This window comes from Protopterus annectens, chromosome 1.part0 (assembly GCF_019279795.1).
Source record: "Protopterus annectens isolate FY-2018-M chromosome 1.part0, PAN1.0, whole genome shotgun sequence".
Taxonomy (NCBI): domain Eukaryota; kingdom Metazoa; phylum Chordata; order Ceratodontiformes; family Protopteridae; genus Protopterus; species Protopterus annectens.
This window is the reverse complement of record NC_056725.1, coordinates 980881957-980907031: the sequence shown is the minus strand read 5'-3', so window position 1 is coordinate 980907031 and position 25075 is coordinate 980881957. Positions and strand designations below refer to the sequence as shown.

Sequence of the window (25075 nt, the reverse complement as noted above, 5' to 3'; positions counted from 1 at the left end):
ATACTCATAATGTTCAGATCAAAAGGATACCAGCATACTTAACTCAACTAAAGACTATAAAGAATATATACTTTCAGAAGTAAAACATTTTTTAGACATAAATAACACTCCTGAAGTCTCCATTGTTTATGTTTGGGATGCCTTAAAATCATATCTATATGGACAAAGTATCAGATGGTATAATAATAAAAGGAAATCTTGGGATAAGGAATTGTTAGATATTCAAAGTAAATTAGACTCGTATAAACATAATAATAAAGAAAATATTATGGACAAGAAAGTTATTGAAGAAATAAACAAACTAAATGAGAAATACAAAGAAATTTTAACTCATAAAGTTAAAATAACTTTAGAGAAATACAAGTTTTGTCTTATTCAATAAGCCCCAAATACTTACATAGACTTAAAAATAAAACAAAAAGGTTGAATAAACAAAACCATATCAAAGAAATCTTTTCTCTAAGGAAAAATAAGAATGTTTCTAGTATACCAGAAATACTAGATGAATTTAGAAATCACTTTCACAAAATTAACCATAATAATATTAACATGGAACCTAAAGATAAAATAAAGGAGTTTATAACCACAAATATGAATAAAAGCTTAATAAACAACAGATTAAACTATTGGACAAGAGTATTTCATATACAGAAGTTATTACACAAATAAATAAGCTTAAATCAAACAAAGCACCGGGTAATGATGGTATTATACCAGAGATATATAAAATCCTTTCTAAAATACATATTCATTAATATATAAGGTTTTATTTTGGCCCAAACTGAGTTAATAACCCCCTATCTTGGCAATATACATTTATTTAGCCAATTTTAAAACCTAATAAAGATCCAACTAGATGTTCTTCATATCGGCCCATCTCATTACTTAATGTTGATTATAAAATGTTTATGAATATCTTTGCTGATAGATTGAAGACAATCATTTCCGGCGTTATAGATATAGATCAGACAGGCTTCATTGTAAATAGAAATACTTTTGATAATATAAGAAGAACTTTAACATTAATAGATTTTGCAAATAGGAAAAAGAAAGATTTAACACTTATTAGTCTTGATATAAGTTCAGCATTTGATTCAGTAAGTTGGGACTATCTGTTTACCTTAATGAAGTGCACAAACTTCTCGGATGCATTTGTAAATCTAATTGAACATTTATACAAAGGAACGTTGGCTTATATTAAAGTAGGAACATATGTTTCACAAAAAATACCCATTCTTAAAGGTACAAAACAAGGATGTCCACTTTCTCCACTATTATTCACTTTAGTAATGGAGCCTTGGGCTAATTTGATCAGAAACAGTACTGACATAGAGGGTTTTGAAATAGATGAAAATACAACACCCAAAATTCAACTTTTTGCAGATGATGTTCTAATTACATCAGCAGGATAACATGATGAATTTTAAAAGTATTTCTGGTTTAATATTCAATGAAGAAAAAACTAAAATACTACCTATATACACGAAAAAATATTCTCATTAGTGATTTTACTAAATATGTACCCAATTCAGGTCAGATAACTTATTTAGGTATAATACTATCCAAAGATATTAAATCTATTATATATAATAATTATAATACCTGTTTTCTTAATATACAAAATCTTTTTAATACCTGGAATAATATGTTTTTTACTATTGAGGAGAGACTTACAATGATTAAAATGATAATATTCCCCAAGATTTTATACTTAATACAATCAATAATACTTCCACCTACAAAAATAATTATCAAGAAACTGAACACACTAATGTTAAATTTCTTATGGGCACCTAATAGACCTAGGATTGCATTAAAGAAACATACTAATAGCTGGTCTCAAGGGGGTATTTCTTTTCCAGAATTTAATTTATATACTATCTCTTCTATTGTAAAAGTTATTACTTTATTAATAGATCAGTCATATGTCACAAAATGGAAAGATTATTGGGAGCTAATTAGTATACACTTCATGAAAATCTCCTTAACACATAAAAATATGATTGTAAATAACTCCATGTTATGGTTACTAAAGGAATTTTGTACTTCACCTATTACTCCTAAACATAGGGTTTGTTACCCATTAAATATTATTATTAGTTATCGTAACTTTATATTCATGCACCCTAAGTATAGGGAATGGAATTTTATTGTATTTCCTATAATGTATACTCAGGGTATGCTTTTGTCATCTACTTCTGAAGGAACTCATTTAGCTATAGATAATGATCTAAAGTACTGGTATCAGTTGATATCTGATAATAAAGTTAAAAATCTAGATTTCTTAAAACAAGAATTTGATCTAAGAGAAACTTGCTGGTTAGAGGTTCAGACCTTTAGACAACATCTCATTAATAAAATAGATTTAATGTCTATAACTGTTAAAGAATCTATTCCAACACTGATTGATTACTTGATATTAAATTTACAACATAAAGTTTCTGATAAAGGTAAACTTTCATACATACATAAAGTTATCAGACAAGAAACTTTTACAGTGTAGATTCATACTGGAATTATTTCACTTCTATTAATGGGGACCCACCAAATCAACAAGATAAACAATATATATTGGAATCTGCTTATAGAACTACGTCTTCCATTGTCTGGAGACTTTATACATGGAAATGTTTACATAGATCTTTTATACACCTTTGATGATGAATAAAATAAATAATAAAGATAATCTATGTAAGAGATGTAATGTAGAAATTAATGCTGACTGGGCTCATATGTTTTATGACTGTATAAAATTGAAAGAATACTGGAAGTCAATTAATGAATTTTTGCAGGCTCTTTTTACAGATAATTTCATTATTTCTAAATCTCTTATATTATTCAACACACCTGTACCTCAAAGTGTTAAAAGGTTAAGCTTCCCTTGTTATGGTCTATTCTAGCAGTGGCTAGGAAAATAATAACTAGAAATTGGATTTCAGATACACCTCCTTCGTTCAATGAATTTAAAAATGTTATGAATATAGTGTGCCATATGGAAATAAACACAATTAGGACTAGAACAAACAGAAAAACATCTTATTTTATTGTATGGGATAATTTACAAAATTTGTTAAAAAAATTTTAATTTCAGTAGCATGGTATTTTAGTTTAATTAATTGATCTGATTGTAGTGGATGTCTTTGTAAATACTTTAGTTGTTTTGTTGAATATTATAATAATACCTATTTTTAATTACTTGTATAAAATTGTTATGATATTTCTCTTATATGTTAAAACAATAAACCTGTTTTTAAAAAAAAAAGAAAAAGTAGTAAAATGTAAAATGTTCCTGGCTGGAATTATTTTAAACTATGTAAATTCTTTGTTGCTATAAATTACAGTACAAAATGCTACAGCTTCAGTTACCCTCAAGATGTAGCTCAGAATATGGCTAGTCAGCACAATAACACAAATCTTCTAATAATGTGCACCTCATCACTACAGTGTCAAATTATGTTTTTTGCAGATATTTTAAAATTGTGATTCTTGATTTTTCTTCTTCTGGGTAAAATGGCACAAATAAATAGTGCTATTTCCAAACATTTTTTGTTAAACCAGTGTTACTGGTAATGTATATTGCACAAACAGAAGAGGTATGATAAATATTACAGCACAGCTTTATTTTTGTCCAGTACATTTAGTATAACCTCTGCATGTTGTTTAAGGGATTGCCTCTGTCTTACTTTAAAGTGCAATGCAAAATGTCACAGCTGCAGTAAAGAACCCTGTCTTGTCTTTTTTTCCAGTCGCACAATGTCAGATTCTGTTTATGATAGATCTTTTAAAATATTTCCCTTGTTTTTTTCATCCTGATCCCACATAAAGCAAAATTTCACAGCTTCATTTAAAAAGTGTTTGCTGCATAAAATGTGCTTTAATATGTGCTGTACAAAGCACTGCTACCTTTGCTAATGGGCATAGTGTTATCTTTGAATAGCACAAAGTTCCCTACAAATTCTGCTGTTCAAAGCAGTGCTATTGTTGATTCATGTTATTTTATGGAATGTTTTGATCATCAAGGGACAAAACACTGACATCCAAAATGTCAAAAACAGCAAAAGCTTTTTTTTTTTTTTTTTGTAGGGGCAAGCCCCCCTTACATCCCTCCATACCCCCAGTTAATTAAATATATATTATCTCAGAGATTGCTCTATACTAGGGAAAGGGTCAGTTCCTCAATCCCAGCTGTACTACGATCACACACCGCAGGTTTTCCCCTTATTCCTATACACTGACATTTCCAACATTTGACATTTTGGTTTCAGTGTTTTGTCACTTGACATTTACAACTGTTCTCTTGCACCTATACTGTTGTTACTGTTTACTGTGCAAACAGAGCAAGGAAGTACATAAATATCACTGCATAACATTATAGTAATACAGCAAATGTAGCATAGTTTCTAAATGTTGCTTTAGTGTTTGGCATTATACTATTGGGCTGCGCTGCTAACTTTGTGTGTTCTTTCTTTTTAATTGACCACTTTTTATTTGATACTGTTGTGTTCCATTTTGGTTTCTATAGACATTTTTAAGTGCTGTATGTTGCTTTCTATCATGACAGCAAGCAAATCAAAATGTCTCAGCTGTGGTATCTCAGACTAGTGCTTTTGTCTACAAAATAGCACTAAGCTGCTAACAGTGAATGCACCATCATTTTAAAATCATTCTAAAATGTAAAGCAGACTGCCATAGCTCCAACAGAGGAAATACTACAATGGCTGATATTGCTTGTTGGAATTAATTAAAAACAGTGCATGTCACTACTTTGTCACCATAAAGTGCAAGCATGATGTTGTAACTCCTGCCAAAACCTCTCTCATCAAGTTTTTCAGAATAAGGCTTGTAGAAATGTGTACCCCATACTGTTTTTAATTCATCGCCACAGTAATAAAACTGATTTCTGCAGACATCTTAAAGTGCATCAAACTTTATTTCACAGCTCCACTTGAGTAGCAGTATGTTGCTAGCAATGTGTGCCCCCATAATTAAATACTGCAACTTCCTCCTCCATTGCCACTAATTGCAATACAGAATATCACAGTTCCAGTTGGGACCTCTGGCTGCACCCCCATTACAGTTTGAGCATCTTAGAGTAGTACTTACTACTACAGAACAGTGCTGTGATTTTAACAGTCTGTGCTATGTCTACTAGGATGCAAAGCACAGTATCATGGCACTGTAGCTTCTGCCATGGCAACCAAAATGTCACAGCTTTAGCACTATGCTGTCAATGGGAGTTCTGTCTGTCAAAGAGTCATTAAGTAAAACTGTATACTATTGAATGTGAGATTCTGTACATATATTATGATATATCTAGCTTTATGTCACAGCTATACTCCAACATCAGAATGTTGTTAACATTGTGTGTCCTCTGCCCTTTTTTAAGTTGTGTATGCTGCTTCACCACTGATACAAAGTACATTTCAAAATGTCACAGTTCGAGTAGGGCCCTGCAATGTCACAGCTCTAATCCCAGGAGTACTATTTGGGTATTTCAGAATAGCTATTATTATCACAAATAGCGCTATGTTGTTAGCAGTTTTGTTTCCATCTAATGAAACGCAAAGCAGAATGTTGCACCTCTAGTCCTTCTGTCATGGTAACATACAAAGCAAAATATCACAGCTATGGTGTTTCAGTGTAGCACCTGTTTCCACGACATAATATTATGTTGTTAATGTTTGTTCTGTTGGTTTTTTGTTTCTGTTATTATAACATGTAAAGCAAAATGTCACAGCTACAGTTAGAAAAGTACTATGATGATAAATGTTGCTTTTGTGAATTATTTTAGACTACTAAAACTTTTCTTTTACCATAACATGCAATATAAAATAATATGGTTGTAATCAGAATCCCACTTTCAGTGGGCATCTCAGAGTAGAGCTTGTCTTTCTACAAAATTACTATGTCCCTAGCAATGTGTGCATCCTCTTTTTAAATTCAACAATAAACAAGACAAATGCTGCTTTCTGCAGACATTTTAAAATGTTGCATCTTGCTTTATGTCAGATGCTGCTAACAATGCATGACCTGTGTTTTCTTTCCAACAGCAAAGTGTCAAATGTTGGCTTCTGTTCACATTTAAAGTACTTATTACCCCTTTCTTTTGTGACACTTCTAAAACTTCAAACACTACCACAATAAACCTTCCATAGAAAAAGGCATTCGATATGCCTATCGGAGCATCCTTTACTGTTATTTTCAAATGCTAAATTAGTAGTGCCCCATATGTTAACATCTGGCATTGAGAAATGCTTCTTTACATCTTGACAGAAATTCTCCAGCTCACCTCTTAGTCTACCTGAGGTTAACTGACTTGCTGAATTTCAATCAGGTAGTGTACAAAATGTAAAGGAAAACTTCTACCTTTATGGGTTAAAAGAAAGCAAGTCCTAAACAGTATAGTAATTCAGATTCTGTATACCTTACCAATCCAGTCCCTCTGCCTCGGTATGCATGTATTATATACAGGAATATGAAACATCAGTTATTACACATACAACAAACAGCAACTCCTTCAGAGTTCAGCTTGCTGACTTGAAATGTAATAAAATATGGATGTGAGCAGAACTAACAGAACGTCTTAATTTTTGTGCCCTGTCTACCCTCCATAACATATATACAAATTTCAGACTTGTGCAGCCTTGGTAGTAATGGAATAATTTATTGTTTGAAAATTAAATATTTCATTATGTCTAGGTTGTTTTACCTCCAAGACAGTGCATTACGTCCTGGGGTGTGAAGGACAAAGCCCCAACAAGGTGAGGGAGATTTCTACTCTAAATAAAGACTTCAATAAGATTTAATCTTTTCTGTTTAATTTTCAGTTGTTTCCTGACAGTTGTATGTGGAAATTGCTTTCTTGAGTAATAAATTAAATGACTGAAAATTTCAATTAATTTGTACATTTATGTAAGTGGCTAGCAGGGAACGGTCACAATTTCTTATAGCCATGTATACATATGAGTTGATATCACTGCTACAACAACTTAATAGGAAGCTAATGCATTAAAAAGCAATACACCAACTTCTGATCTGTCAACAACAACAAAAAAGACAGTATTGCTTTCAAGGCCACCTGCACCCCCAACCCTAAATACTAAATATGCTGACTATGATTGCACAACGATAAAGGACAGAGAAAACTCTCTAACTCACACAATTCCAGTATCACAGCCAGAAATACTGCTATTATGTGCAGTGAAACATTCCTTGTATTCAGCCCCCCAACCCCAGAACACCCTGTAGCACATTATATACATATATCTAACCCCATAGTCATGCACAAGACACCCTGTCACCATAACTGAACTGTTATGGGGATTTAATAAACACTATACATGGTTTGACAAATACATGCTTTGACTAGTTATAGCTAGTAAATCAGATCCAATTAAGAGACATTCAACATGGGGGGGGGGTATTACATGTGTGTGTGTGTGTGTGTGTGTGTGTGTGTGTGTGTGTGTGTGTGTGTGTGTGTGTGTGTGTGTGTGTGTGTGTGTGTGTGTGTGTAGGGCAGGACTGAATTGGGTCATCAAAATACCATTCTGCAAACTTATATTGCTAGAATAAGAAGTCACTGAGAGCAGAATGCATTGAAGCTCAAAACTACAGTAGTAAAGCATCCTGTAAAACATTGCTCATCAGCTAAATATACTTTATATTGCATGCAGTTATATTTCTACTTATGCTTATCAAGTGGAGAATGCTCTGTACCCTTCTGTGGACCCTTTACCCTTTCACTCCTTCACATTAATAGGACCACACCAAGGTAGAATGACTATAAGGAAGAGAGTTAACATTAAAGCATCCTAGAACAGTTAGCCCCTTTTAGAGTGATAATTATAATAATGTTGCGGTGTGTGGAAGTGAAGCCCCTTACAGCTGCATAGTGGGGTGCAGAGGAGCATACTCCTTTGCAAAATATTTTTGATAACTGTATTTTTAATATGATTCACTGAGCAATCCAGTCAATATTTCAGAGATTTGATTTTTTGCCAGTCAGTGTGTTAGGTTTTTATACTTTGTGGTCGGTAAACAGGATAACCCTCAATTCAACTGTCTTTAGGAGAATTATATATAAGAACCTATAGGAGCCAATATCTTTATGTCTGTCTATCCATACAAATATATATATTTGTGTGTGTGTGTGTGTGTGTGTGTGTGTGTGTGTGTGTGTGTGTGTGTGTGTGTGTGTGCGTATGCATAGTATACTATTTTAGATTCAGAAAACTGACATCATTTTTTTATTGCAGCTGTTTTTCATACTGTTACACTGTAGTTAGGAATCATATAAGTACTGTTTTCTATAGACATTTAATTACGCTTGCACTTAGGGACATAAAATGCCATCATCTGTACTTAAAGCATATGCACAAAGTTTGTAAATGAACTTCAGTAACTCCATAGAAAAGCTTTAACATAAGGAAGATAAAGGGTTAAATCTAGTTATCCCTGTATCCATGTCAATTTGCAAGTACCACAATGAAATTATAATGCACATTAAGCTGAATGCCAGGTAATTATTTATGCTGATCATTTAGTTTTCCAAAGTAACTGCTCTAGTCAGTAGCAGTGCTATCTTTTATCTGTCTTTAAATTTCATGACTTCATTTTTTATTACCTACCTTATCCAACCCTGGGTAAATTGCTAAGTAAGAACCTATTAAAGCAAGCAATCATCATAAGTCAGGAGCCAGTCCTGGGCAGGATACCAATTCACTGTATAATGCAAACACTCTGACACACCACACGCATGCATATACTCCTACACAAACACACGCACACACGCGCACACACACACACACACACACACACACACGCACACACACACACACACACACACACACACACACACACACACACACGCACGCACGCATGCAGCCTAGTCTTTTGCTACTTCATCATTCAATATCTTCAGTGTGTGGATGGAAACCAGTTACAATGGGGAAAACCCAGGTAGACACATGGAACATATGCAGTCTGTGCAGAATATACAGCACAAGGAACTAATACATAGAGTCAAGCACTGATGTTAACCTTAACAGTATATTGTATCTTGTAATAAAAAGGCTTTGATTAAAATATTTTGCAGCCCCTTGTTTTGATTAATATATCAAATGCCTTCTAAACCATTGCAAAATAAATATATTTTTAGCATATAAAATTGCTTCCACTGTTTGGAGATATTATTGTCTGTGTTGTTAAGAACAGCCCCTGCAAGTCTGTCATCCAGCTCTATATCTTCAAACTGTGCAATCAAGTATGTGCTAAATAAAATAAAACATATTACAGCTGTGCTTCACTCTGTGCCAAATGCTGTTCCTTCCTATTCTCTAAGCTAATATACAGTTCAGAAGATGAATTGCTATGACATTATTATATACTTGCCCTACAAATTTCTCCGCACATGCAGTACCTACATATTCCTTTTCTCGCAGATGACGTGCCTCAGCCTCCTTCAGCATTTCTTGAGCTTGTTCAAGTTTTGTATCTGCTAGCTTCTGCTGCAAATCCCGGTGCTTAAAAAGGTGCTCTAATTGCTTTTATAAGAGACAGAGAGAGAGAGTTAGAATGATATTAGCCAAATTATAGTTGATTATAACCTAAAATACTTTAAATATTAAAATGATCGGTTTAACTGCCCTATATATCCTTATACTCCTTTACCACATTTTTCAATGCAGTATACTCCATGACAAGTTCACTTATCCATTGCTTTTGCAAACTACACTGAATAACTACATACCATTCTGAATTCTTCTGTTATGACCAGTGATAATAATAATGTATGTCACATAATCTCACAATAAATAATTAAGGTAAAGTAATACCTAGCATTATGACAAACACATCCAATGCATCATTTTGACCAGGTGCCTTTAGGGTTCATTGTATACTAACTTGTACATAGTATAAATATATAAATAAATAAATATGTTTGCTCTGAACATTCAGATGATTCTTAATGATTAGAGCTTTACAGTCATGGATTGTTAGGAAGATACAACATCTGCACATTTTTTTAAAACACCTCTTTGGGTTGTCGGGGTCATTTTTCTTATTAGTATGGAAATGTGAATATTCAAATAAAACAGAATACATCTTTCAAGTGGTTTTGATTCCAGTGATAGAGAATGTTCAAGAACTTGTCTAAAATGGACATATCAAGTTTTTGTGTTGCTTTGGTTGCATTGTTTATGTGTGGAGGGAAATTCTGATTTTTGTTCAGGGTGAAATCCTTGATATTTGATGTATAGTATTTATCTTACTTTTTTGGTTTTGTGACCATAAGCTATTGTAAGGTTAAGAAATAGGCTTCCCAGAGGAGGCATTTTGTTTCCATTTAATGAGAGACCATTTTTTTGACATTCAGTGCTAATAAATTGTGCTCTGCCCATATGCCAAGTACTGTGAAGTCACTTCATACGTTTGACACCACAGAGACCTTAGATGGACTTGTACAGCTCAAGACTGTTTTACCTTTAACTGAAATGCAGTTGAGTGCTGGTCACTGATAGAACTATACTGGGGCTGGATAGACTGTGACAGGGAATAATGCCTATTTTTTCCTTTGTTGCCTGTTAGTTTTGAAAACTGGTCAAAAATAACTGATGGGTTCTGTTTGTAACAGCCTGCTGTGTTGTGCAGTGTCAGGTACAGAGACAAGGCTTAAGTGTACTCATAACCATTATTTTTCACAGATATTTGATGGGGGTACATGAGCAACTACCACAGCCACTCTCTGCCTGATTGATGCTAAAAGCATATTTTTCATAGTTTGGAGGTTAATTCAACATATGCCAGAAATAAGTCTTGTTCTAAGTGGTTTAGAAGGCAAAATGGCTTTTCTGGAAGATTTAGTTCCCCTAAAATGGAAGGAAATGTTGTCAGGATCCTGCAGCATGTTTAGCAGATGTCTGAAGAGCTCATTGCCCTCCAAATGGAGGCATAGGAAGTTAGATAAAATGAAATGCATGGAAACTTTGCTAGAGAAACAGCATAATCTAAAAGCAGAACACAGACAATATATATGTTTTCAGAGGAGGAACAACAGAGAATAAATCTACTGCTAGGTAATGGGGAGGTAATTGCTGCTATTAGACACTTGATGGTGAGGGGGTAAGGTGAGCAGATCAGATGGATAGCACACTGACATATAAAACAGTGAGTTTTCAGGTGAGCAGTACAAAGGTGGATCTGTCCAATGATAATATAGAATTATTTATTTAATTTGTTGACTTGGGTAGTGGGAGTTTAATCTATGGGAAAGGAGCTACAGCAATAGCACTGTATAAAAAGAAAGGAAAAGAGGCGGATGTTAAAAGCTATTACTTTATATCTTAATTTAATGTAACTACAACAGTTTTTTGCTCACATTTTGACAGCAAGATTTGAAAAACATTTCCGGGATTAATAGGGGGATAGGAAGCAGGCTGTATAAAAGGTAGATCATCCATGGATCATTAACAGACTGATACAGATTTTGTACAGTGGGCTGGGGACAGAGGTCATGGTATGGCAGTAGTTGTGTTCATGGACTTCTAGAAGGCCTTTGAGTATGTCTCATAGGAATTCATGACAGAAACTTTGACAGGCCACTGAAGACAATATATGGCTTAAGAAAGTGAAAGCCCTTTATATTGTTCCAAAGTTGTGGTTATACATAAATGGTGGATTTACAGAAAAAATATCATTAGGAATAGGAGCCTGATAGGGCTGCTTCTATCTCCAGGGCTGTTCCTAATGGTGATTGAAAGTCTGAGAGAAGGGCAGTTTGTCAAATCAGAACAATGTCAAGAAAAGGAATGGGATTTATTTACAGATGATTGCATGAGGTTACTTGAGGATGTTGCTGAAAAGTTTCCACAGATATTGGAGAAGTTTAGTAGGTCTGGTTGTGAATCATGGCTTCATTACCACCCCTAGACATTAGTGGCAATTAGAATAGGATTTAATGAGATGGCAATAAGTAATATATACTACCTGGAAAGATGGGACGGGGTGCTGGTTCTTGATGCTTAAACTTTATAAAATGATAGATGTAAACAGAGACATAAATTGGGTGGATCTGAAGCCATGGACGGGGAAAATGTTAGATGTATGGTCAGGTATATTTGCCTCACTTGGGGGGGAAGAATGGGGATAGTTCATATGAAAACACTCCTGCATATACTTTATGTAGGGAGGAATATTCAAATCAGTCCTTTAAGTAGGGTTATTGGCCATGTTTAGTCAATTTGTGATGAGTTTGTGTGGAAAAGCAAAAGAGGAAGGATTGCAAAGAACAGACTGATGACTGAATATTAAAATGAGAGGCTGGGGTATGCCAGACTTCAGGAGATATGTGGCCACTAACATTGTGCAGAAGAAATAAAAATTTGGAATGGGTTACCATGGAAGGATAGAGGTGGCAAGACAATGAGAAATGCTAGAGGGTGACATCAACAAAATGATTCATAGGTTGTTAGAATGTCAATTTTAGTTCACAGATGAATAGTACAGAAGCACCAAGGAGTTACCGGGAAGGGTACTAATTTAGGAAAAAAATGTTAATAGAAAAGTGAAGGAAGTGAGAGACAAATTGTTAGCTTGAACTTTTTTTCAGTAGTCACTGAGAAATTTCATTTGCAGAGAGGCGATTGGATACTGTACCACAGAACTAATAACCAGAAAATCAAGAATAATAAGATCATGTTCAAGAGATAATCTAGGGATACGGGCAGAAAAATGGAAAAATTATGAGATAGATTTAGCTTTAGGAAAGAGATGGAGTCAGGTAAAAAGGGAACATTTTCATTTTATTTAGGTAGCTGGGGGTGTCGGTTTGTAAACAGGTTTTTGGTAAGCTGAGGAAACAATGGAGTAAAGAAGACATGATAAGGTCAGAAGAGTGGTTCTAGGAAGGAATATTAGCAAGGTGGCAATGCTAAAGAAAGTTGGACCCATGGGGGACCAGTACAGAAGGATTGTGCATAGATGGTACAAGAACTTCTGTAAAGATTGATTGAGAAGGGTGGTATCTATCCACAGCATGTTGGAGGTGTGGGTAGGGAAATGGTGATCACATGCATATGTGGTGGATGTATAGGGGGGATTACCATTGTGGATAGGGGCAAGAGAGCGATGGGGAAAATCACTGGAGCAGAAATTACCAGACTGATATGAATTATGTCTTTGGAGTGCATAAAGAAAACCGTTGGGCTGGAGATGAAAGATTAGAAATCAAACTCCTGGCTGGAAAAGTGAGACAGATGATAGTGAAGATGTGGAATGGAGCAGGTCTGGAAGCCTATACTGAAGGAGGGGTGAGGATTTGGATGTAAAACGTATAGTAAGGACACACACAATGGTTAACCAGAAAATGTAAGGGCAGTGTTAGAACAGCCAAACAGAGGGGCAAGATAGACTGGAGAAAAGTCTGTCATTGTTGTTTTAGTGGAATAGAGGCTGTATATTTACTACAAGAGAAGGGAATAACAGGGATAAGAGTCTGAAAGATGGAAGGTGACAAAATGGAGTCCCATGATGTATCTGATACTTAATACATTGTGAACTGTGTAAGGGGGCAGTCTGTGGAAAAAATTGTAGTGTTCAATATTCCGAGAGTGTTTTTTGGTTATATCTGAAGTATGCATGAGCAGTAATGCATCAATTGTTTGTTATATTGCAACGAGCATATAAACACTGTTTATCAGTGATATAAGTAATATGATATACTACTGCAAGTTATACAGGAAAATGTGACTGTTCATTTTATATGACAGTGTGTTAAATATTGTTGTAAGCTGTTATGACATATGCAGAAATAAAAATGACAAAGTAAAAAAATAATTTTTCACAGATCTTTAAAAGTAACCATTAACAGTACAGTCTTTGCAATGTCTATGTCAAAAAACATGCTTACTGTCTTTTAGAAGGTGTCAACTGTTTATGTTAATCATAAGCACTCAGTGCATAAACCTTTGTAGAAATGTGGCAGCATGTAATACAAGTCAGGACAGTCAGATTCACATTTCTTTCCGATGTATAGGAATAACACCTGAAATAAGGGACTTGTGAGGTTTAATGGTTAAGCACTAGCTAGCATAGGTATTTCAGGTAGTCTGGTTAATGTCATCAGAAGTATTTATTTTTTATACCTGAAGTATTTGTGGAATTGTTAAATATCAAATGGTTAAACAGTTTTCATGTTTTAAGGGGACAGAGATGGCTTATAGTGAAGCTGTTATCTGCAGTGCTTGACATACAACAGGCAGTTACTGTTCCGCCATTTTCTTTACTGAAAAGGGATCATCGATGTTACAAGGCAAGTGGGCCTCAATGCCATTTCTGCCTTGCTAATACATACCTTTAGGCCTTACTTGCCTTTTCAAGGAGGACCAGGCTAGTCATACTAGAGGTGACTTTATGACTACCTATTCAGTTGTCCAGCTTCTTTTTAAAGGCAGACAGTGTGTTACACTACTTAACTTGGAGAGGAAGTTTGTTCAGGAAAAGGGGTAGGCACAGTGTGACAAATATATCTCTCCACCATGTCTTATTTATTTGTTAGAGTAGACTTAGATCTCTTGCCTTATTTTAGATCTCTGCTTGAGTCTGCCTGCTCTGCTAGGTACTTTGTCATTAAGTGTAGCAAAGAGTGTTGTTTGTATGCCTTTTAGTAATAAATGTACCCCTTTTCCAAAGGATCTGCTAATGTAAGGAGACCTTTTGCAGTTTATTTAAGCAGTAGCCCTAATATTTAATTGTCATTTACATCAGTGTTTCAGGTTGGAGATCAGTTTACAGATGATACAGTGGATATAAAAAGTGTACACACCCCTGTTAAAATGCCAGATTTTTGTGATATATAAAAAAATGAGACCACAATAAATAATTTCAAAACTTTTCTCACTTTTAATGTGACCTATAATCTGCACTATTCAATTGAAAAACAAACAAATAAGTTAGGGGAAAAATATAAAAAAACATACAATACGCTGGTTGCATAAGTGTGCACACCCTTAAACTAATACTTTGTTGTGTGTGCACACCCTTAAACTAATACTTTGTTGAAGCACCTTTTGATTTAATTATAGCACTCAGTCTTCTTGGGTACATACCTGCCATCAATGAAAGAGACTCTGATTAACCTCAAATGAAATTCAGCTGTCCTTGTAGGATTTTCCTGGCATTTACTCAGTTGCCTGCTACAGCAAAAGCCATGTTCACAGAGAGCTTACAAAACATCAGAGGGATCTCATTGTTGAAAAGTATCAGTCAGGAGAAGGGTACAAAAATATTTCTACAGCATTGTATATACCATGGAACACAGTGAAGACAGTCATCAAAAAGTGGAGAGAATATGGGACAACAGTGACATTGCAAAGAACTGGACATCCCTCCAAAATTGATGAAAAGACAAGATGAAAACTGGTCAGGGAGGCTGCCAAGAGACCTACAGCAACACTGAAGGAGCTGCAGGAATTTCTGGCAAGTACCAGTTGTGTACTACATGTGACAACAATTTCTTGTATTCTCCATATGTCTGGACTATGGGGAAGGGTTGCAAGACAGAAGATTTTTCTTACATAGAAAAGCATCCAGGCCTGGCTAAAATTTGCAAAACAATACATCGTCTCCCAAAAGCATGTGGGAAAATGTGTTATGGCCTGATGAGACCAAGGTTAAACTTTTTGGCCACAGTTTCAAAAGGTACATTTGGTGCAAAAACAACACTTCACATCACCAAAAGAACACCATCCCCATGGTGAAGCATGGTGGTGGCAGTATCATACTTTGGGGTTGCTTTTCTTCAGCTGGAACTTGGGCTTTAGTCAAGGTGGAGGGAATTATGAACATTTCTAAATACCAGTCACTTTTGGCCCAAAACCTTCGGGCATCTGTTAGAATGCTGAAGATGAAGAGGAATTTCACCTTTCAACACAACAATGGCACCAAGCATACATGCAAATCAACAAAAGAATGGTTTCACCAGAAGAAAATTAAAGTTTTGGAATGGCCCAGCCAGAGCCCATACCTATGTCCAATACAAAATCTGTGGGGTGACCTGAAGAGGGCTGTGCACAAGAGATGCCCTCTTAATCTGACAGATTTGGAGCACTTTTGCAAGGAAGAGTAGGCCAATATTGTCAAGTCAAGATGTGCAATGCTGATAAACTCCTATCCAAGAAGACTGAATGCTGTAATTAAATCAAAAGGTGCTTCAACAAAGTATTAGTTTAAAGGTGTGCACACACAACAAAGTATTAGTTTAAAGGTGTGCACACACAACAAAGTATTAGTTTAAGGGTGTGCACACTTATACAACCAGCTTATACTTTGCCCCTAACAGAGTTGTTTGTTTTTCAATCGAATTGTACAGGTTATAGGTCACATTAAAGGTGGGAAAAATTTTGAAATGATTTATTGTGGTCTCATTTTTTATATCATAAAAACCTGGCATTTTAACAGGGGTGTGTACACTTTTTATATCCACTGTATGTCTGTCAAGTCCTGATACTACAAAACCTGAAATACATTTTTTTTGCATGGGGAAAATCCTTCCCTGTGCTTACCATGTTGGAGGAGACTCCCACAACTCTTCAACTTATAAATATCTATCCACAGCCACATAAGAGAGAAGAAAAGGACAAACTATGGATTTTGCTGAATGTCACTTTCAGTGAACTTATTTTGTAGTGTTAGGACTCACAGAAAACATTTTTAAACAGGTGTTTTTTTCCTTGTAATTAATATAGGTTTGGTAGACCTAATAGATCCCCTGACTTTTTTATTTTAGCCACTGCTCAGATCTGTTTCCCATTGCTTTCCTGAGGTTAGAAGTTACGTATTTTGAGGTTTGAGTGTTGACTCTGATTTTGCCACAAAATCATATTACATTGCTGAATGTGGTTCAGAAGAAGGATAGCACTTCATCTTTGGGTGTGTGTGCAGCTCTGAGACCAGTTTATGGAGTCCAGATGAGTAATTCAAGCTTTTGGATATGAACTTCTGGGAATCTCTTGTGGTAACAATGTGATGAAAAGTGTCAGGAATGTCACACAGTACACGCAAAAGATGAGTGATCTTTAAATGTGTTGGATATGTTACTTTCACATCTAATATGAATTAGTGTTTTTGTAAGAAGACGTTGGCTGGGGTACCTTGTGTGTGGAGTCTGCATGCCCTCCCTGTGTTTATGTGGATTTTCCCTGGGTGCTCCTGCTTCCTCCCACACTCCAAAGACATGCATTAGGTAACCTGAACAATCTAAACTGGCCCTAGGAGTGAGTGTGTGTGTGTGTGTGTGTGTGTGTGTGTGTGTGTGTGTGTGTGTGTGTGTGTGTGTGTGTGTGTGACTGGTATGAAAGAACAACCATTGAAGACCTTGCCTCCTGGCAGTGTGAACCTTGGCTCTAGATGACTGTCACTGTTGAATCGATACTATGACCCATGTGAAAAATGGGAAAAGGTTGTTGTGGATAGATGGATGGATGGATAGATGGATGGATGGATGGATGGTTGCCTGTCAATTTTAGTGTAAATGTGAGGATACCCACCCAAATGGCCAAGCTATGTTTGAAGGATGACATGGATCACATTGGTTTACATGCCAGGGGAATTTATTCCAGGCCATTGGGAGATGCTGAGTGATGTGTATGTGCCAAAGGGTGCATTATTCAGTAACAGTTCTGACTGGGGCAAAATACAGATGAATATGACTTCCTTAGTATTAGAAGAGATGATCTCGGCAATTAGCTGTGAAATGTAGAAGGATTTTCTAACTATGGTTGTCACATGATGGTCAAAGGAGAAGGCTCTATCAACCCATTTGCCTAGATCCTGGATCACTGGTTTGTATGGTAAAGGGATGTTTTTAATATATTAATTGCAGAGTGTTTCTTCTTCCTAAAGGGGTTTATGCTGTATTTCTTGGTATTTTTTGAACTTTTTTCTATGCTCCAGGTCCAGGAAAGTCAGTACCTTAACAATAAACAAAAATGACATACTACTTTAGAAATTTAATAGGATGAAGAAGTAATTTGAGAAGGTAAGATGGAGAAACAACAAATGATGCTTTGGTGCAGGTTAAACATTATTGGCATGGTATTGTAGATTCCACTTGTATAAATATATGCAACTAAAATCAGGAAATGGTGATATTCAAGCTAACATTAATAAATTATTATTAGATATTTTTCTTATTTTACTGGCTTGATTAAGGGTATGTCCAGTTTCCACCTCCAATGAGAATTTTTATACTAATTGTGGTTCATACTTATGTGGCAGTCTCCATGGCTTGCACTAATTCTTTTTTTTAATAAGAATTTTATAGGCCAGTGCCATATTTTTGTGACAAGCTTTGAGGCATGGAATAAGGTACATGATGGCAGATTACTTTTTTTTTTAACCCAGAGGAATTAAGTAGTATTAGCCATTACAGTAACAATGCTTTTTTTGCCTTACTATACTTACCAGCCACATTTATAGCTAATACAATTAATAATTCAGTGGTCTCTCAGGCAGATATTTTGGGCCATTACATATACAACTGTACTGAGATAATTCTTTTAATAAATACATTTTAAAACAAGACAGAGATGCTCGACCATGTGTGTGTGTGTGTGTGTGTGTGTGTGTGTGTGTGTGTGTGTGTGTGTGTGTGTGTGTGTGTGTGTGTGTGTGTGTGTGTGTGTGTGTGTGTGTGTGTGTGTGTGTGTGTGTGTGTATGTCTGTTTCATAACATGTTACAGTGAGGCCCTCTTTATCAGTGGATATTCAGGTGCAAGTAAAATTACCCTTGTTACTCTTTGCAAAGCCATTCACTTCTTCCAAGTTCTGTTAAGTTTTCGTCGTTAAATAAAATAACTTCTTGAGCTAATTTCCAATGCTGTAAATAGGTTTTTAATATAGGAAACAGATAATTGCACATATTAATTTGTGCTTCTCCTTTGTATCTTGCTTAAAAAATGCTTTGCTTTACTATATTTTATGAAGATGACATACTTTATTTACCTCTGTATAATATTCGTTTTTGCTTGGTTTCCTTATGCGTTACTACCATGATGTCTATTGATACAGGCATGCAGTCCTTACCTCCTCCCTGTGCTCATATTGTTCAATGATGCTTTTCAGTTTTTCAGCCAACTCAGCATTCTCCTGACACAGCTTTGTATTCCTTTCACTGTGTTGCTCTATCTGGACCTGTATATCTGACAGGGTGATCTGGAAATGAGAGGTTATTGCTTTTCTTTTTTCTTCATCTTCCCGAGCTCTCTTAATAGTTTCTTCCTGAAAAACAGAATACAGTTTTGTCACAGATTTTGCTGTTTATTTTGTTAAAAATGAATACCAGGAGACAAGCCACAAGAAAAAAAAAACATTGTGAACTGATCATAGGATCACAGGAGATTACTAGGCTATCGACCCGAAGGTCATTTTAAGCCTAGCCATTTCATCCCAATGTAATACCATAGAAATGCTAGTCAATACCCAAGATTGCATGTAGTGATAACTGCTCGTGTCCTGGCGGATTATGGGCTCTATCCCCGGTAAGAATTTACAGTGCCCCATCCACTCGTCCAGGTTCCTCTTGAAGAGTGCCATTGAAGTGCTCTGTTTCACATGAATTGGTAGCCTGTTCAAAGACATGGCAGTCGCCAGGAGATAAATCTGTCCCTCCCTCTGGTTTGGAAAACTCTCATACATACAATGTAATATGCATATTTATTGAAAGTCTTTTGCAGCATCTATTCTCTCCACAATTACAAAATATTAATTTGCACTTATATTCAGATAACTATGATTTATACTAAGAAAAGGGATTGCTGTAACACAGAAAACAGACTGCAGTATGACATTAGCTATTTTTATTTATTTCCTTTGTTAATGGGATAGGTCAGCTGAGCTATTTCAGGCTCCTTTTCAGTGGTAGCCTGGGAAGAAAAACTCCATTGATGTAATACAGAGACATGCAGAGAACTCCTAATTTACAAAATTACATGTATAATATCTTAGAGGACAGTACAGCCGTAACCTAAATGAGTGATATCAGCTCAAATATTGTTGATGATTGTATGATTTATTATTTTACTATTTGCTAACTAGCTGAGTGGGATGGATCCTTTCCAGCCATGACCCAATAAATGAAGCAATCATTAATAATTATATGTCCATCACTGCTAACCCTCTCCTCCTGAGGATGAGCATGGCCAGTCTGTTCTGTCAGTGCTCTCAACTGCCTGAATGATTAACTTCTTGTGGTTGATTCTCGTGGAGTGCAGAGGTCAGTGAGTTGTTTATAATTAGAAAGAAAACCTCCTGCTCTTCAGTTGTTGTGGTTCTTTCTGAATGTTGAATTATCAGAGGTATTTAGTTCTGTGTCTAAGATGTAAGGCTTTAATAAGGTATCAGTAAGTGCAAGATATAAGGGTTATGTTGATAAGCAATTCATGAAATTGAGAGATGTTATTACAAAGGCTTCTTCCATTTTAAGAGCAGGATTCTTAATCTGTGTTTGTTTTGTGATAAAAATAAATCAGATACAAGACAAGAAATTATAGCTGTGGCAGGACTGAGTTTGGATTCTGTGTTCCTTGCACAGGGAAATAGAAGTCATAATAAAATTAGTAAATGCTTTCGTTTACAACATGGATCATGTATGTGCCAATTGTAGTTCATTAGGGCTTTTTCATATTAATGAAGTGATTAGTGAAAGGTTTTTGGTAATTAAGTATCTACAGCTGGTCTATAGTATGTGTTACACTGAGAAGGATTGTGAATATTTGCTTGTGAATCATGGTTATACTTGTGCAAGGGTGTATAGTCTAAATGTTAACAGCTATGAGTACTACAGCTGTTGGGAAGTGACACAGGTCGTGATGTGAAACAATATAAAATGAAACAGAGGAAGCCACATACAAAGCATAGCCTATTGAATAATAACTCTTTGGGGTTGGTATAATTGTTAAGGTGTACAAGGTACAAGGTCTGATTCTCACTTCTAAAAGGGAAATTGGCTAGGCTTTAACTGACCCACAAGGCAGCTAACTTAGTACTTACCTATTGATCTTTGATTATTTAGTACATTTACAGGTACCACAGGTTAAATAATGTAATGTATTTTTAAACACAATGTCAAACATTTTTGTGGGCATCACTGTCTAATCAATCGACTAAAATGCAGAATTATTCAAAAAGACAACCACCAAGAATGTAAAGTTATATTGTTTAAGCAGAGATGGGGGCAGAGTCAGCTAAGGTAGATTACAACATGATTTTGAACAGTGACGATAGGTCATTGTCTTTTAACTAAGAACTGCTCATTGTAGGGTCTTGATGTTAGTAATAGCACTCATATATGGCATCTAGGGGTTTACAACATTCTGCTGGGATATTTTATAATTTCGATTACTCCAGATTTCTATTTGAAGAAAGTGGCATGAAGATGATGCGATTTTTAGCAAAAGTTGCTTTCACAAGTACTATTTCAAAGGCTGACCAATAAACCTTATCATCATGAGAGGGTAGTGATATTTACGGATTTGAGGTTTAGTGGCTGTAACAATACAGTAACTGATTTAGAAGCAGAAATTTAGTGCATAAAAATAGTAAAGAAGCTCTGGCAATGACTAGTGCCAATCTGCTTTCTCAAGATTAAGGCAGTGTTGATGTCTTTGACCAGGAAGGGCAGTGAATCCATACATTTTATTTATAGCAATTGGCAGTAGTGATGCACTGGGGGGTTAAGGGCACCAATACAGAAAACTAGGGAGAACATACTGTAAATTTTGTATCAGCTGATGAATTCTAGATTACCCTTCTAGCTTCGAGTGAAAGGTGGTTAGAAAGCTTATAACAGAGTCTAATTAGACATAAGACCTTGTCCACTGACATCAGTATATGGTGCTTGAAGGAGAGATGCATTCATTAGCAGGCCTTATTTATGATTTATTTCTTTATTTATGTTTGTTGAGCAGGCTACAGCATTGATCATGCCAGAATATTTTCAGACTCATGAAGGAGACGTGAAATTACTAATCAGATAAAAAACATGCAGTAGTCTCAGTGTAATCCTGTCATTTTCAGACAGAATAATCACATTAAAACAATTACAATTACACAGACAGTAGTCATAGTATAACACTGTCATACAAAATACACATTTTTAAAGAGTTACAATTACAGTATAAAATAAATAGAACTCATGCTGAGAGGGGGAATTTTTCAGTGGGTTTATACGATTCCATTCTTAAAGAAAAATTTACATTTTTTTTATTTGAATTAGAAGGTCCTTAGTTCTGAAAACTTAGGATAGTGTGTACTAGATTTTGTAGTTTGAAGGATGGTAGCCTAGCTTTTTTTAGGCAAAAATGGCAAAGTGGTGTTCATATGAGTGAAGTTCTGAAAGATGGGCCTGAAGGGTGAAGACATGGGTTCGGATGGATTTAACATTGTAGGGGGTACTTTTGTCACGTTGTTTGCTCAACATGAAGGATGATGAGTTAATGTTAATGAGTTTGAGGCCTAGACCCCCTACTAGTATAGTAGTTCTGAACTCCAAAGGTAGTCATTTGACCTTATGAAGGGTGAAGCGTTGTTCTTTTTTAGGGCTTGGGTGATAAATATACAGATTTATATATTGATATGCTTAATATTTAAGCAATAACCCGCACCTGGGTGTGGGTAATGCTGGATTTACCCATGGTTGGTGTGGTTTGGTCATGAGGGTGAAGCCTGAGTGGCCAAACAAAGACAACCGTGGGTAAATCCAGCATTACCCACACCCAGAAGTGGGTTATTGTTATTATACAATGACATTATTTAAGAAAAAAAAAATACTTGCTTTTCTTAAATAATGGCATTGCATAATGCCTCCATGCTGCCCTTCCGCAGCTGTCCGGTATTCTGTGGCAGTTCTGATGTACTGCGCATGCCTATGCTTACGCAGTACATCAGAGCTGTGTGTGGAAGCAACGGAGAAAGGAAGATCTCCGTTGCTTCTTAAAAGGTGTCTCCCTATGTTAAATGAGTTTAACATAGCGAGATAGCTTTAAAAAAAGCAATGGAGATCTTCCTTTCTCTGTTGCTTTTTTTAAAGCTGTCTCGCTATGTTAAATGAGTTTAACATAGCGAGACAGCTTTAAAAAAAGCAACGGAGAAATTAAGATCTCCGTTGCTTTTTTTAAGCTATCTCGCTATGTTAAACCCATTTAACATCGCGAGATTACAGCAACGGAGCTCTTCTGTTCTCCGTTGCTGTCTAAAAAAAAAGACATGCTAATGGAAAAAGGCCAGGTGACCGGACCTTTTTCCATTAGTATAAGTCTGATTTACAACGGGCATGCTGACCAATCAGCGTGCATGTTTTGGAATATTAATGGGGGTCATTGTATAATTAGCAATATTGTGTTACATATTAACTTGGATTATATTTAACATAATGAAAATATATATTCAAGTAAGCAGATGACTATTTGGGACACAACAAATAAGAGACAACATCTTTATACATGTGCAAAAAAATCCTGAATGTGTTGATAGTACCAAATAAGAGGCAACATTTTTACACATGTGCAAAAAATCCTGAATATGTTAATAGTAAACAGTTTCCAAAAAACGTATCAATAATACTTTAAATCTGCTTTCTATAATTCCTAAATAATTTGAATTATATTTTCTGTTGAAAAGGGGAGAAAACACTGATTCCTCATTTTTTGGTCACATCTATTTCAGAAGCAGCCAGGCTGTAGAGGTTCCATATTTAGCTATATAAACACATAGCAGCATGCCTTCTAATTAAGATGGCCAGTAGTGTTTACTGTCCTGTGGTGCAACCTTTGTACAAAAATAAACATCAGATTAGTCAGCAGGCTGTGACCTCAGAAGCTTGGTGGGCAGATGTTGAAATACCTGTGACTTGTTACCTTGGAGTGATGAGAAACAGCTACTTCCTCAAATTTCATAGCAGGAGATTGCCAAACAAATGACTAACCCAGATTGAAAGCTTCATAGTGCAATAAGTAGCTTCAACAATATGGCTCATTAAATCAGATGACTGACTCATAGAAGTACTTCTACTTGGGCTGTTCTGTTTGTATACAGAAGATATTTAATAATAACTGAGTAGAGGGAAAGAAAGAAAGGGTGACAGAGAAGAGTGGCACACTCTCACACACGCACACACACACACACACACACACACACACACACACACACACACACACACACACACACACACACACACACACACACACACACACACACACACACACACACACACATATGTGGCTAGCTAGGTTCTTTGATAGCTACACATGAAGCTTATTAAGTAGTAATACTGTACACAAGCTCACCCATCAGTAGGGTAGCATTGTTTAATGCGCTGTGTGTATAAAATTATCTGTCAGTATATAGATAATCAGAAAGTGCAGGAAGATTGACAACGCTAGGAATTTTCATTTTATTTAATGAAACTCTGCTGAACATCATTACAAAAAAAAAAACAAGTAGAATACAATAAATCATATTTTGCATTCATATGACACAATAAATAAGATTTAACCCTGTAGGTCTTGTAAGTAAGGTACTAAGAATCTCCATGATAGGGTGTTTGACACATATATGGGACAAATAGCTTAGTCTGTTAATCTTCTGGAAGGGAAGGAATGGCCTGAATAAAAGCACGTGTGCAAGCCTGTTCACAGGTTCATTCATAGGTTTGGGCCAGGTTTTGACTTTGGGGATAAATGGAGGGGTGTATCAGTTGTCTCTCATTTTGTGCAGAATGTGACCTAGTGGAGTCGGGAAATGCCATTTGTGATGCATGGCAATATTAAGCATTAGCTCAATGATAAAAAGTAAAAAGAATAGGGGTCCCATATGTAATCCTTGAGGGACAACATAAAATAATGTTCCTTGTTCAAAATATGTTTTGCTGCAAATCACATGAAACAGATTTATAAAAAAAGTATGTTTGGAATCAGGTAAGCAGCTTATTTCCAAAGCTTACTTTTGACCCTTGGTGGTTAACTGTGGTTAACTAAGTCAAACATTTTCCCGGAGATCTATGGAATCTATTCAGATTAGA

The 25075-nt window shown here is 35.7% G+C and overlaps 1 protein-coding gene across 4 annotated transcripts in view; it reads right to left on the bottom strand.

Annotated features, from left to right (window-relative positions):
* The window catches only part of TXLNB (taxilin beta), a 336040-nt gene that overhangs the window by 159682 nt on the left and 151283 nt on the right, over positions 1–25075 (bottom strand). For all 4 annotated transcript variants that reach the window (XM_044064743.1, XM_044064736.1, XM_044064754.1 and 1 more), the window contains 2 exons: positions 19084–19278; positions 9426–9545 (listed from right to left, as the gene is read on the bottom strand). In XM_044064743.1, coding sequence (XP_043920678.1) covers positions 9426–9545; positions 19084–19278 — 315 coding nt within the window. The remainder of the gene's footprint in view (positions 1–9425; positions 9546–19083; positions 19279–25075) is intronic.